Source organism: Lepisma saccharinum, chromosome 15, assembly GCF_977018435.1.
Source record: "Lepisma saccharinum chromosome 15, izLepSacc3.1, whole genome shotgun sequence".
In the NCBI taxonomy this organism is placed as follows: domain Eukaryota; kingdom Metazoa; phylum Arthropoda; class Insecta; order Zygentoma; family Lepismatidae; genus Lepisma; species Lepisma saccharinum.
In genome coordinates, this window is record NC_139243.1 from 15402862 (window position 1) to 15419391 (window position 16530).

The following is a 16530-nucleotide window of genomic DNA, read 5'->3' on the forward strand; positions in this document are numbered from 1 at the left end:
AATTATTCTATACTTCGCGATCTATGTCGCATTTTCAAGTTGAAGAAGAAAGATCGGCGTTACTAAGAGAAGAGGCACAGAATACTGACCGTAGCGTCTCTACGATCAGTGTTGCCAGAAACAGTTGATAGATGACGAGAAGTACTTTCACCAGTGTTTACTGTAAGGTGGGTGGGTAATTTTGGGGAGGAGAGGAAAGGGTTACTGGTTGGCTAGGTTGAGTCCGGGGGGTATAGTGGCATGCGTGCCTGTTATGTAGGCCCTTTCCCAGCGCCTGCGGAAAAATGTGTCAGAGCGGGGGGGGGGGGGGGGGGGGGTAAAAGATGGATGATGGCAACACGGAAGCAGTTATTGAAGGTGGTGTTATGGCTGTTGGTGTGGATGGCAACTCTTCGTGTGGTAAGTGTTTACTGTCTCCTTCATCATTAGTGTTTATCCGCCCTTCTGGCACCTTTTCGGATCCTATTCCTGTGTTTTTATATATATATATGCCCGACCCTGTGGCCGAGTGGTTAGCACATCGCGCTGTGACGCCAAGGGTCCCAGGTTCGAATCCCGGTCGGGCTTGGTTGTTTGTGAATGTCCATTCATCAATTTCATCATTTCATCACTCATCCCCATCTTCGCAAATTAGCCAAGGGGCACAAAACGCGAAGTAAAATAAACTAAATCAAATCAAATCAATATACATATTTATTTTTAAAAATCGGGATATTACATACATAGTGCAAAATAGAAAACAAAACATAATTTTAAGGTTCTGCCAGCTCACATAGAAGCAGTGAAATTATATGCTGATTTCTCACGAATGGAAATTTTTGAAATATATTACAAGTTATAACTTACAGAATTCTTCAACATGCATAAAACAATATATTCATTCTCATTCACTCAGAGTAACTCTAAAACAAACCCAAACTTGATCACAAATTCAGTGTGATTCAAAAGTATGGAACTATTCATATAATTTCTTCAGATATCTCTGTACATGAATGAAACCACATGAAGTAACTGGAAGACAAATTGCTTCATCCCAGAGGTACGTTACAAAAACAATACAACATCTTGAATTCAACTTAATTTCTTCAAATGGGAATGGGGGCAAGTGACACATCAAAATCATGTGAAATTTTCTGGCAAAGAGAATGGTGAAATACATTTAACAATGTCTTTAAGCATTTTCAATTTACTCAATGTTAAGGATAAAGACTGCCATTGTTATGTGCATGCTATTCATCAATGCTTGTTCCTTGTTATGCAGTGAACCATGATGCCATTGATCAAAGAGCTCATTGACACTAGCTTACATGTGGTGGACAGAATGCAAGGAAAGTTGCAGATCTCTTCAACTGCAGACACACTGAGAGGTGGCCAGCCAATTGTTCGTAGCGCAATGGTGAAACTCATCCAGAAATTGATGCAAAGAGAAAGTGTGTGTGTGCTCACTACGAAGCAGCAACCATGGTTTTGGCAATGCTTGTGAAAAACGTTGTGTAGGAACGTTGATATTGTTGATATTTAGATGCACATCTGGGAAAAAGTCAAAAGACGAAAATTAAATTCATCAATTTTAAGTTCAAATTACGTGTTACAAGATTACAACACAATACTGTTGGATTTCGCATTATTTTTAGTTGTTTAAGAACATTTCTTTAAAAAAAATGTGAAAATGCAAAAGTTTGCATTTTATGCCAAATTCGCATCATTTTGCTATCTCGGATGGGTGAAAAACGTGTCCAGATATTACTGCACATTCATAAACAGGCGTTTGCAGCAATTAACTTATTTCAGTGTTATCGCGTCAAGGTCCCTACTAATCGGAACTTACCTAGATGCCCCTCGTATAAATCAGTAGAGGAAAAGTGAAAATTTATCAGGACTGACAGAGAAATGTCAGTTACTGAAGAAAGTACACTTTTAGGATTGATTGATTCAAGTAATTATTATGTAAAAATATATACCTATTTATTATTATTATTATATTTCAAACATTGAACATTAACTTCACTCAATGGCAGATTAACAATCAACTATCACGAATCAAAATGAACAGGGCAGAGTGGGGAGTGGGGGTGAATTGTAATGCGACTGTAGCAGAAAACTGAGGTTGGGAGCATGCATATGTCAAATTTTGTTAACGTTTACGAATGCAGATATCTGTTCCACTTTGTTCTGATATTATTCAATAGATATATCCCGATTCGCTGGATTCTTGATAAGGAATAACAGTTCAATGTCAATGTAAACGTGTGTTAAGGTGTATTATGTTAAGGGGGTGAAAGAAAACTTTAGTGTGCACTGGTACATTAAATAAGGTAAAGTAAGCCAGAAGAGTAATATAATTCTAGCAGCATATTTGAAGTGGTGCAGCAGTGTAAGGTTCTATTGATGAATTTTATTTTTGTTGGATGTTGCATCCGACAAACATCGTAAACTACAAACATTGTTATTCTGGGACATCCAAGGAACATCGGATTAATAAGAGCGCAATGTATACGATTATTTTTGGATGTTGCATATGACAAATCTATTTATTTAAAAATAATAGCATAAACTATTATTGCATATCATAATGTAACTTGCATGTTTTTACTCAACAGCCTCCTAAAACGTGTCTGATTTTCAAAAATGTCTATTTTGTTTGTTAAATTATTGAAGGGAAGAACTGCTATGTCCAACATGCATAAAAACAAGTTTGTTCAATGAAATGTGGAACCACACCAGACAAACTCAGATGTACAGTCGTGGACACCTCTGGGCTGTAACTATCCCATTAAAAGTCAATGAAATTGTTACAATTCAGAATTGTCCATGACTGTACAAGGCTCCGTATATGCATGCAATTTTTGTCAGATTTCGCAGTCTGAAGACATTGAACAAAAATTCATTCCATAAGTGATTTTTGTCATATGCTGTAGTAAAATATTTTGTCAAAGAACAAAATTTGCATGCATCAATACTTGCTAAATGTTTGTCTGACAAATGCTGTACCACGACATTCAACAAATTTTAGTGTTGCATAGCATCCTTATTTGTTTCCATGCTCCCTCAGAATGTCAGACAAAACTGCATTTCTAACAGACAGGTTTTCTTTGACCTCTCAAATTCCCTGACTTTTCCCGATCTTCCAGGTTCTCCAGGTCTGTCACCACCCTGATCCTAGCAAATTCAACATTGGAAAAGATTCTCCGTAGTGTGAATGCTCACATGTTAGCCCTTATGGGTAAAGCCTTTGTTGCAAATTGAACAATTAAAAGGCTTCTCTTTTGAATGAACACAAACATCTACTTTATGGACAAAACCTTTGTTGCAAATTCAACAATGGAAAGGCTTCTCCTTTGTGTGAATGCTCAAATGCGCATTAAGTTAAAACTTATAGGTAAAACCTTTCTTGCATATTGAACAACTAAAAGGCTTCTCCTTTCAGTGAACACTCATATGTACAGTAAGATCATCTTTACGGGCAAAATTTTTATAGCAAATTGAACAAATAAAAATTCTCTGTTTAGTGTGAACCCTCATATGCTCATTAAGATGAACTTTACGGGCAAAATCTATGTTACAAATTGAACAATTGAAAGGCTTCTCACCAGTGTGAACCCTCATATGCTCATGAAGATAATGTTTATGGGCAACACCTTTGTTGCAAATTGAACAATTGAAAGGCTTCTCTCCAGTGTGACCCCTCACATGTATCCTAAGATCTCCTTTATGGGCAAAATCTTTGTTTCAAATTGAACAATTGAAAGGCTTCTCTTTTGAGTGAACACTCATATGTACAGTAAGATCTCCTTTTCGAGCAAAAGCTTTGTTGCAAATTGAACATTTGAAAGTCTTCTCTTTAGTGTGAACCCTCATATGCTCATTAAGAGAAAACTTACGTGCAAAATCTTTGTTGCAAATTGAACAATTGAAAGGCTTCTCTTTAGTGTGAACCCTCATATGCTCATTAAGAGAAAACTTACGTGCAAAATCTTTGTTACAAATTGAACAATTGAAAGGCTTCTCACCAGTGTGAACCCTCATATGCTCATTAAGATAATGTTTATGGGCAACACCTTTGTTGCAAATTGAACAATTGAAAGGCTTCTCTCAAGTGTGACCCCTCACATGTATCCTAAGATCTCCTTTTAGTGTGAACCTTCATATGCTTATTAAGAGAAAACTTACGTGCAAAATCTTTGTTGCAAATTGAACAATTGAAAGGCTTCTCTTTAGTGTGAACCCTCATATGCTCATTAAGAGAAAACTTACGTGCAAAATCTTTGTTGCAAATTGAACAATTGAAAGGCTTCTCTTTAGTGTGAACCCTCATATGCCTATTAAGAAGAGATTTACTGGCAAAATCTTTGTTGCAAATTGAACAATTGAAAGGCTTCTCACCAGTGTGAAGCCTCATATGCTCATTAAGATTATGTTTACTGGCAAAATATTTATTGCAAATTGAACAATTGAAAGGCTTCTCACCAGTGTGAACCCTCATATGCTCTTTAAGACTATCTTTACGGGCAAAATCTTTGTTGCAAATTGAACAATTGAAAGGCTCTTCTCTGGTGTGACCCCTCATATGTAACCTAAGATCTCCTTTATGGGCAAAATGTCTGTTGCAAATTGAACAATTGAAAGGCTTCTCTTTAGTGTGAACCCTCATATGCTCATTAAGATGACATTTGCGGGCAAAATCTTTGTTGCAAATTGAACAATTGAAAGGCTTCTCTTTAGTGTGAACCATCATATGATCATTAAGATGAAATTTACGGGCAAAATCTTTGTTGCAAATTGAACAATTGAAAGGCTTCTCTTTAGTGTGAACCATCATATGCCCATTAAGATTATGTTTACTGGCAAAATATTTATTGCAAATTGAACAATTGAAAGGCTTCTCTTTGATGCGAGCACTCATAACAATATTACGGCCAGCTTCATGGACAAAAACTTCCTTGGAAACTGAACAATTGAGAGGCATCTCTGGTGTATTAGCTGTGAAATGTCCTTCGTCAGAGAAAATTTTGTTACAGATGGAACCTATATATTGCTTGCTCCTGTTATTAGCCTTGGCACTTGCAATGTACACCTTTCTTGCAAGGGTATTTGGTGAAGGTTCAGCCTCAAAATTTTCTTCTCTACTGATACATTCTGTAACATCTTTTGTCTGCTCTTGTTCTCTTAACATTCCTGCAGACATTAGTAAATCTGGAACTGACCATGGGACATCTTGTACCTGTTCTTCCACGTGGATCTTGATCAGGGTGCTGAAAAATATACGATATAAATGTAGTTTCACTTTCTGAGTAAATAATGAGAATGACTGACATGTGCAAATCATTGAAAAGAAAGGAGTAGAATAGACTGTTGATGAAGACTTACTCATGAAAAGGTAAATACATGTATATTATTCCTTCAAGAATGAATAGTAACATTTATTTTTTACCATTTAGTCACAAAATATTAACTTTTTTGCTGTAATTTTCATTAGGTTGGCCATAAAGCTTGGTGCATATCAATAGTGTGACAATATATTGTGATTCCCTCTCACAGTAACATTCATTCATTCTTCCTTTTCTTCCTCTTTCTGTTGCAGGGCAAACAAGAGTTACTACATCCACATCTACTTGTGACCAGAGATGCCCATTTGACTTATGGCTGTCACTGCACAGTGTCAAATCTCAAGGTCAACCTCCAGCCTTACATGAACTCTGAACTCCTCCTCATCTTCACTCTATGCTCAAGGTTGACCTCTGATCTTAGATGACCTCACACTCATAAGTCCCTTGCAGGTTGGAGGCTGAACATTTGTAAGAGTAATTCATTCATAGTAGTCAGAATTGGGAGATGCCTCAAATAATTCGAAAATGATTTAGGTGTTGTATTTGCATGTCATTTTCTGCTACACACAAATCCACTCCAATAAAATTTATTAGGCACAAATACAAGTTTCAGTTCACCCTTCTCTTTCTTAACAATGTTTTCAAGATTGTAATACCTTGTAAAGATAGAAATTACAAATTGCATCTATAAATATTTTGTACATATTTACAGGTAAAATTTTAAAAAAATCATTTTAAAAGGGCAAAATTCTCTTTAAAAATTTGACAGTTGGAAAATAGAGCTTTACATATTTCAGGGGTTTTTTTTCAACAGTCTGTACATGTTCCTTTATATTGGTGCCCACATCCCTGAGTTCAAAATTCTACTTAAAGTATTCTGATATTTAAAAAAAAAAAAATATGTCACTAATATTAGTGTGACATATTTTTTTGGAAAAGTTCTTAGTTCAGTGAAATGATTATCAATCCATAAGTATCACATGTTTTTCTGAGCAATCTTAAAAATGGCCATCTCCATAAGCTTCAGGATACTCTTTTGTTTTTACCTACCAGGAAATGGATTTGTCTCGCACTGTGGTCATGTGGTCTAAGACATCAGGCCTTGGGCTCAGGGTATGGAAACATGGTGGAACAAGTTTCCTGGGGTTAGTGTAACAACTCTATTCATGAGATTTCGGATAGTGCATGGGACCATGGTCACCCACCATCGTGAGAAAATTGGGGAGCTATGAATGAGTAGCATACAGTAACAAGGCTAATGTTTATGTTCATAAGGAAGTTCATAAACAGAATATTCGATGCTTTTATCTGATAACCCATTCTCGACAGATCAAAGCTGAATGGTTAGTGCTGGTAAGTTAACGGTGTGGCGTGCTTTGTGGAACATGATTGGTTAGTCAATTTTCCATCAACGAAACCTTAAATGCTTACAGCTACTTGGATTTGTTAAATAAACAGGTTTCTTCATCCTTGCTTATGGAAGAAGGTTCTTTTTACAGAGTTTTTTCAATAGGGAGGAACACCAGAACACTATGGAAATGTTGTGAAGCAGTTTCTGTCCAAAGTTAGTTATCAGATAACAAGGGTTGCATATTCTGTTTATGAACTTCCTTATGAACATAAACATTAGCCTTGTCACTGTGAAGGACTTTTAATTCAATGGAAGCATCACAATGTACATTGTTCGCGACAACCATTCATAATGTGCAGTTCTTCATGGATGTATACCATTAAATTCGTGTGCAATGGCATGAGAACTTCTCTCCCTAGACATCACTTTGATCTCGATGTGTTACCGATGCGCTAAACAAATTTTAAGGCATTTTTTCTAACACCTCAAAAAGGAGCAAATTGGTACAAGAATTCAGTCATAACTTTTTACTGGTTAAAGATACGTCGAAAAAACCTTCATCATTTCTCGTGAAATTCTAGCCTGATTTGATATTTCATATCACCCCCTTCCATTTAAAATTCTGATGTTGAATTCAAGATGGCCACCGAACGCGTGGGTGATGTCAATGTGGTTCCCCCTTGGCCTGATAATGATTGGTCATCACCATTTCCATGTTGCACGCTGCAGTGGCCTTGTACCAGGGGTGTTAAGTGACTTTTTGAGCCACCTTTATAACGTACTGAACGTGTATAATTGTTACAGTGTTGTGACATCATGATCAAAAGGGGGAATATTATTGGAAGTAGTCTCACATCTGTCCTGATTATGATATTCAATAAATCTGAGGTTCAAGTAAAGTATTCATTCATTTTGTTGAAATATCTATACAGAAACTACACATGAATGCTATAGGAAGACAAAATTGATAATTTCTGTATCATGCTGTCCTTTCTTCTTGTGCGCAGGTCACATTTTTCAAAGTTGCATAGTCATTTGCTATGAAGTCTTATATGTATATTAAGTTTCTTCATGGGTAAAATCTACAGTATGTTCAAAATTAAACAACTAAAAGTATTTTCATTGATGTGAAACCAAATATGCACATAATATATGGAACCTTAATGTTGGGATTTAAAAGGTTCTTCATAGTGATAAATACTGAGAACTGTGTTTCAACACCAATCTTTTGAAGTATTCACAATAAAATAAATAATACAGTCATATATAGTGTTTTATTATAAAAAGACAGCATATTACATACAGAGTGCAATCAGGGTGGCTACAAACAAGCAGAAATGAAATTCCCTGACTTTTCCAGGTTTTCCAGGACAAAATTTATATTTTTCGCTGACAATTACAAACTAAACTAACTATGATTTGAACTCAAACAGCAAAATAGTGAATTTGGAAAATTATTACAATTCACAAGCTAGGGAAGGATTACGGAATTTTATCATACGCAGTAAGATTAAAATAAAATAGGTTGATTATTTTTAAAGTTGCGACTAAATGAGGTAAGAGTGAAGAGTGATTGATTAAGAAATACAATTTGTTATTTATCAGTCTCCTTATACATTTTCAGTATTATATGTTATTTCCACTGAGGTTTGGAACCCTCTGCTTGCAAGAACCATGAGTGATGACTCCTTTCTCGATGCATAAAGCTACTTCTCTCTTCTTTGTAAAGCAAACAACTTAACTCTTGCATATAAGTAAAACAATTGAATTGTACAAAAGAAAGTGTCATATTTCCTTACACTATCAAAGGGATTTCTGCTTCAGTACAATATATCCAAGTGAAGTACTGTGAAACTGACAACATACAGTTATACCATTATTGCTGACGAAAAGGGTATGTAGGTATTAGAAATTTAACACAAGAAATTTATAGAATTGCATTGTATAGGTACCTTATTTAGCTAACCACATATTAAAACAGGAACATTCTGTTAATAACAGCTCCTGAAAGTTCATATACGAGGGGCATCCTGAAAAAAGCTCCAATGGTGCCAATACGCAGCACTAGTGGTCGGAGAGCGACACACACACACACACATGCAGGCAGGAAGAAGTGGCATGCAGCCGTTTTAGGACAGTTCTAGGTTATAGATTGCAGCTCTCATACAGTCCCCCACCGACTGTGATGTAGCCTACGTGGCGGTGATTGGGTTCCAAAACCAGGGGGGGCAGTGCCAAAACTGGGGAGGCAAAGACAGTTTATATCCCTTTGTAGATAAGGTTTAGCACAGTGTGCCCCCCCTAATCGCCGCCACTGCACGTGTAGTAATCAGATTTTTGAACGGTCAGAATTTGGCACAGAGCCACCGTGTGAGGCGTGCAGATCGCACGTCGTGAGTGATAGTATGGTCAGACGATGGTGCAGACAATTCACGGAAGGCCAATCGAATGTGCACAACCCCATACAGCTGAGCACATGCGGGCCCTTTGCATTACTTCAGGTAAGAGATCTTGGACCACTCCCTGTACAGCCCTTGCCTTGTATGTACAGACTTTCATCTCTTTGTTTAACTGAAGAGGTTTTTTCTGGCAGGACAAAGATATGACAGCTACACTGCGGTAGAGATAGTTCCAGTCTTTGCTGTCAGACACATATGCCATGGGCATACAAAAATTTAGTGCCATACTATGACAAATGACAGACCAACGGTGGTGATATGCTGAAAATTAGGTCAGGACTCACTGTCACTAATGCAATAATTTACAACTGATATTCTTGTTTCATTTATGCCAAATCGGTAGGGACCTTGATTTTTTGTTATTTATTTCAAATTGGTGTATTTTTATTTTTATTTATAATTATTCCGTGTTATTTTTCCCAAAATTCACATTTTCATTTTAGCGTATTTTATGGCAAATATCTGAAATTGTATCTTCATGGTGTTTTTAAACTACTGTTTCAAATTGTAAGTCACAGGACCTACGACTCTTCGTGAGAGTTTGATATCTTGAAAGTTATTTTGGAAAAGTTATTTTCCATACTTCCTTTTTAATTTTAAATTAAGGGTTTTTAGATAATGGAATTTTCCCCCTATATACTGAAGGGTGCATAAGGACCATAAGTGGCGATGCACCAAAAAAAATTAAATCAATCGATCTCACATGACAGATACTGATATATTATGGCACTAAAAATTGGCATTATCCTTTTTTGACTTGTTAGTGTTACGTTTCCCAAAATTCACGTTTTTCTTTTAGAACATTTTTCTGTAAAATACACCAAAACTTAATACTCCATTTTGCTTTTAAACTATTATTTTAAATTGTAGATCACATGGTCTACGTATTTTCGTGACAGTTTGATATGTTGGAACAGAAATTTGAGGAAGTAAAAGTAAAGTGCTCCCCTGTGCTTAGCACCAAGCCATGAAGGCATGTAGGGGGGGTTGAGTTAGAGCCACACACGTTCTTGATCACGGCCAAAGGTGGGGGTGATGTGATCAGCACCACGCTCCTAGCTACCTTTACCCCCAAAGTGTCCTCCAGGTACCCGCTGGGTGGGTGCCGAAGCAGTTTGTACACGTGGAAAAGATACCGGTTCGGCCCCACAGGGTATCGACCCCGGATCTCTGCAATGGTAGTCAGACGCCCTAACAACTGAGCTCCATTATTTCTCACTCGACAAATGCAGGTGGTGCGTACTTAGCTCGGTAATTCAAAACACATCTCGGCGGCGCAAATACTGAAGATATGGCTCCCGTGTGACTCGATCCCTGTTAGAACCCTTACACTTTGCTCTGTGATGCAAATGGTTTTGATAGAAGTTGAAAAAATCGTGGGAAATACATGATTTAATGTGGCTGTCGGAATTATTCCACGTACGTATAACTCTATAGTTTACTCTTGAGTAAAATGTTGGAAAAATTGCATGTTCTATGTACACAAACATGGCCTAGAAAAGACAAGAATGTTGGATTTCATGGAATTGTTCATTGTTTTAGGACATTTCTTTTTAAAAATATCGCTAAAACCGCCAACAATTCACATTTTATGCCAAACTCACATTATTTTGATATTTCGAATGGGCGAAAAATGTGTCCAGACATCACTGCACATTCAGAAACACAACTTCGCAGCAATTACCATTTTTCACGGTTTTCGAGTTTCGAAAAATCAATGTCCCTACTAATCGGAAATTACTTTCTGGCCACACCTCGTATAAATCAATAGATAGAAAGTGAAAATTTAGCAGGGCTGGCAGAGAAAGGTCAATTCTTGAAGAAAGTGATTTGCTTTTATGATTGAATGATTCGAGTAAATATGATATTAAAATATTTACGTATTTATTATTAGTATATTATTTGATAATGTTGGACATTAACTTGACTCAATGAGAGATTACTGACCACCTCTAACGAGTATAAACAGACAGGAAAGAGTGTGGCATTAATTTCATTGCAATACTAGTGTTGCAGTAAACTTGAGGTTGGGAGCATGCACTTGCCAATTTCTATAAAGTTCACCAATGCAGAATTTAGTTTGTGCAAACAAAATTAATTCTGTTCATGATGAGAGTTTGTTTCACTCTTTCATGATAGTATTCATTATATATCCCGTTTTGTTGGATTCTTCTTGATATCTAAGAATAGTGCAATGTCATTATAAACGTATGTTAACTTGTGCGAAACCAGTATTATGTCAGGATGATGAAAGAAAACCTTCATAAGCACTGCTACAGTAAATAAGATGAAGTGAGCCAGAAGAGTAATGAAATGTCAGCAGCATATTTGCAGTCTAAAACTCTTCTTGTTTATGCATGCGATTTTTGTTGGATGTTGCAGTCCGAAAACATCCAACAAAAATCAATTCCATACGAGTGCCATGCATGCAATTTCTGTTGCATGTTATAGTGAGATACTTTGTCGGGTGGCGATATTCGACAAAAATCGTATGTATCAATGGAGCCTATATGTTTCCATGTTCCTTCAGTTTGTCCAAGAAAATGCCTTACTACGATGTCCGACAACTATCGGACGGCGCCATCCACTCCCATCCCCTCCATCTGTTGACAGTTCTGTCCCCTTACTACTCCCATAAGGACAAGAAAAAATGTTAATTCAATGCATTTTCCACGTAATATTTAGAGGCTTAACACATTTTTCTGCCCCTCCAGAAAGTTCTCTCTCTCTCTCTCTCCTCCTGCCATCACTGGTTTCTGGTGCCGTGGTTGTGTTGTGCATAAAAGGGACCTAAAAGTTGAGGCCGAAACTTAGCAACAAGATTTACTGTTCCCGTGCAGAGTTCCATAACGATATCTTAAAAAAAGTCAATCAATACAAAATTCCTTGACATTTCCCCGACTTTTTTTGACACCTCAAATTCCCTGACTTTTCCCGGTTTTCCAGGTCTGTCGCCACCCTGGCAATATAGAAAACAAAACATATTTTTAAGGTTCTGCCAGTTCACATGAAGCAGTGAAACTATATGGCGTTTTCTCAAGAATTGAAATTTTTAAAATATATTACATGTTACAACTTACAGAATTCTTCAACATGCATAAAACAATATATTCATTCTCATTCACTGAGAGTAACTTTAAAACAAACCCAAACTTGATCACAAATTCAGTGTGATTCAAAAGTGTGGAACCACCCATATAATTTCTACACATATCACTGTACATGAATGGAACCATATGAAGTAACTGGAAGACCACTTGCATCATCCCAATCCAACATCTTGAATTCAACTGGGAATAGGGGGCAAGTGAACAAGAAAATCATGTAAAATTTTCTGGCAAAGAGAATGGTGAAATCGATTTAACAACGTATTTAATCATTTTCAATTTATTCAATGTTAAGGATCAAGACTGCCATTGTTACGTGCATGCTATTCATCAATTTTTAGTGCTTGTTATGCAGTGAACCAAGAAGCCATTGATCAAAGAGCACATTGATTCTAGCTTACATTGTGGTGGAAAAAGTGCAAGGAAAGTTGCAGATCTCTTCAGCTGCAGACACACTCAGAGGTGGCCAGCCAATTGTTCGTAGCGCAGTGGAGAAACTTGCCAAAAATTGATGCAAAGGGAAAGGTGAAATTTAGCTCTTTTATGCGTACCAGGTTTGGCCCCACTGACAGGAGACAAGGATAAATGCATAGGGCATATGGGAATATTTTTTGATTTGTTATCTTGGGAATATCAAACGTCCGATGGAATAGAAAATGATATCAACGGAAAGAGGGGAGTTTGAAGAAGTTATTGACCAGTAGAAAAGTCGAAACTCTCATTTGATTAACTGTAACTTGATGTTGAAATTGACTCTTCATAAGGAATACATGGGATTCCAAAAATTCTTATTAGTCATATTTTTTTTTTTCACAGGTCGTACCTAGATTAATAATCAACTTTGAAAAATGCTTCGACCTGCCACAAGTGGAGAAATTCATACTCTCTTGTACCCTCAACGTTTTCCTTCAGTAGCATTGCCCATTCCGACGATATTCAAATAAATGCACACATGGTGCGTAACTGTATCTCCTTGCCTTAAGTTCACATTAAATGTTACAATATTATTTTTTCTCAGTGCACCACCAGCTGGTGAGAGAAAGATATGTTTACGAGCTACATCAGTGGTTTATAAATATCAGTTTAACATGTTGTATTATGTAATCTAATAAAATATGATCATGTGTACATAGGAGACAATATGTACAGCTCAGGCAAATAAAATCCCTCTCCACAATGGTCACAATGTACAGGTGAAAGTGCTGCTATGACAGCTTCCTTCTCTGTTTTGTATTTTGGATAAGGAATAGGCATAAGTATTGGTTTGTCTGTTAAAAATCAAATATCGGTATTATCTTTCAACTACTGGTGGCACTTTTGAAAGCATGGTTGAGATCCCTGATAGATATAGAGACATTCCTCCTGATGTGCAGTCAATTGATTCTGATAATGCAAATGTCAAGATCCTAAAGCATGTGAGATGTGCACAGAGTCAAGAGATTTCTATTTAGAAATACATTTAGAAACACTGATGGTATAATTTCTAAACATTCAATACAGATCACTGTTTGCAATACTTCCTTAATGACTTCTGTTTGGTGTGTAATGTCCTCACATGCAAAATATAATAACTTTATGTTTGCAGACAAAATATTTCATTCAAATTAAACAATTAATACATTTCCGTTTCATGTGTATGTCTCCAGATGTACTTTGAAGTTACCTTTACAGAAAAATCTTGTCACAATTTCAGTTTCTCTTTGAGATGAAACATCCTCATATCTATTAAAGTTATCTTTCCAGACAAAACATTTATTACAAATTGAACAATTGAAAGGCTTCTCTCTAGCATGAATGCACATATGTGAATAAAGACGTCTTTCATTTCTAAAACCCTTGTTGCAAAATTGAACATTTAAAATAGCTCTCTTTACTGTCAAGCTTCATGTGTACATTAAGTGTACACCTCCAGATAAAACATCTTAGCAAATTCAACAATGGAAAAGCTTCTCTATACTGTGAATCCTTACACACGCATTAAGCTGGCCATTACAGCAAAACTTACGTTGTAATTTGAACAATCGAAAGGCATCTCTTTAGTGTGACACCTCACATGATCATTAACTTGAACCTTACAGCCAAATTTTTGTTGCAAATTAACAATTTGAAGGCTTCTCCTTTGAGTGAACATTCATATGTACATTAAGATCTTTCTGGACAAAACTCTACAGTGTGACCCCTCACATGGTCATTAAGATGAACTTTACGGGCAAAACCTTTGTTGCAAAGAGAACAATTGAAAGGCTTCTCACCAGTGTGACCCCTCACATGGTTATTAAGATGACCTTTATGGGCAAAACCTCTGTTGCAAATTGAACAACTGAAAGGCTTCTCTTTTGAGTAAAGCCTCATATGTACATTAAGATCTGCTTTACGGGCAAAATATTTATTGCAAATTGAACAATTGAAAGGCTTCTCCTTTGAGTGAACATTCATATGTTCACTAAGATTTCCTTTCCGAACAAAATTTTTATTGCAAATTGAACAATTGAAAGGCTTCTCCTTTGAGTGAACATTCATATGTTCACTAAGATTTCCTTTCCGAACAAAATTTTTATTGCAAATTGAACAATTGAAAGGCTTCTCACCAGTGTGACCCTTCACATGGTCATTAAGATGAACTTTACGGGCAAAATCTTTGTTGCAAATTGAACATTTGAAAGGCTTCTCTCCAGTGTGAACCCTCATATGCGGATTAAGATCTCCTTTACGGGCAAAATCTTTGTTGCAAATTGAACAATTGAAAGGCTTCTCTTTAGTGTGAACCCTCACATGCTCATTAAGATGATCCTTACGGACAAAATCTTTGTTGCAAATTGAACATTTGAAAGGCTTCTCTTTTGAGTGAACACTCATATATGTATCATCATGGACAAAAGTTTTCTTGGAAACTGAAAAATTAAAAAGCATCTCTGGTTCATGGTCTATCAAATCTCCCTTGTCCGATAAAGTGTTGTTGGAAATGGGACTTATATATTGCTTTCTCCTGTTATTAGCCTTGGGAACATCAACAAATATCTTGCTTGTAAGGGTTTTTGGTGAAGGTTCAGCCTCAAAATTTTCTTCTCTACAGATACATTCTGTAATTTTCGTTTGCTGCTCTTGTTCTCTTATGTTTCCTGCAGACACTGGCAAATATGGAACTGACCTTAGGACATCTTGTGTCTGTTCTTCCACATAGATCTTGATTAAGTAGCTGAAAAAAAATATGATACAAATGTAGTTTCACTTTCTGAGTAAATAATGCAAATGACTGAAATGTGCAAATCAACAAAAAGAAAGGAGAGTAGAATAGACTGTTGATGGGGACATACTCATGAAAAGGTAATTACATGTATAATATTACGTAGAACATTCAACAAAAAATGCAGGCTCGACCAGGACTCAAATCCGGCTCTCTGGCATTCCATGACATTGCTCTATCACTGAGCTAGCAAGCCAACATAGCTTCACCTTATTTTTCGCTTCCGCTGTTTCACCTGTGTGGAATCCATGGAGTCCTGGTCGAGCCTGCCATTTTTCGCTGAAAGTTCTACGTAGTACGTACATCCCATGTGTGTGCCTAATTTAATGTACGAGGATTATTTTTTAAGTAAGGTCCGTTTTGCAATAAAAATGAAGCAAGTAAATGTTTTTCAAAGAAATATTTATTTTCTGAATTTACATACATTTCTCTATTTGTCTACATAATTTCCTTGCTGGTTTAAACATTTATCGTAACAAACTATGAGTTTTTGGATACCCTCCTCATAGAACTCTGCTGCCTGTGATGATAGCCAGTCACTTACGGTCATTTTTCACTTCTCCATGAGTGTCTAAACGCTTGCTGCCCGGAAAGGTCTTCAGATGACGGAAGAGGTGGTAGTCACTAGGCGCAAGGTCCGTTTCTGAATACAGTTTGAAATTGCGCATGGGATGAGTTCGCATGCAAGGTCCTGGCATTCTTTGAGCAGCATCATGGCAACTGTGGACTTCTTGCCGCAAGGACCAACAAGTAACTCTGCTTCCATTAGTGACTGGCTATCATCACAGGCAGGAGAGTTCTATGAAAAGGGTATCCAAAAACTCTTAGTTCATTACGAAAATGTCTAAACCGGCAAGGAAATTATGTAGGAAAATAGAGAAGTGTATTTAAATTCAGAATATATATATATATATATATATATATATATATATATATATATTTTTAAACCTTTATTTCGTTTTTATTGCAAAATGGACCTTACTTAAAAAATAACCCTCATATATTATTTTTTCAAGAATGAATATTAATATTCCTTTACCAT

The 16530-nt window shown here is 36.5% G+C and overlaps 1 protein-coding gene across 1 annotated transcript in view; it reads right to left on the reverse strand.

Annotated features, from left to right (window-relative positions):
* Positions 1–3763: 3763 nt before the first annotated feature.
* LOC145999132 (uncharacterized) overlaps positions 3764–16530 on the reverse strand; it is a 66916-nt gene continuing 54149 nt past the window's right edge. The window contains exons 4-6 of the mRNA XM_083136066.1: positions 14773–15440; positions 13392–13512; positions 3764–5252 (exon numbers count right to left, since the gene is read on the reverse strand). Of these exons, the coding sequence (XP_082992192.1) occupies positions 4118–5252; positions 13392–13512; positions 14773–15440 (1924 nt within the window). The 3' untranslated portion in view covers positions 3764–4117. The remainder of the gene's footprint in view (positions 5253–13391; positions 13513–14772; positions 15441–16530) is intronic.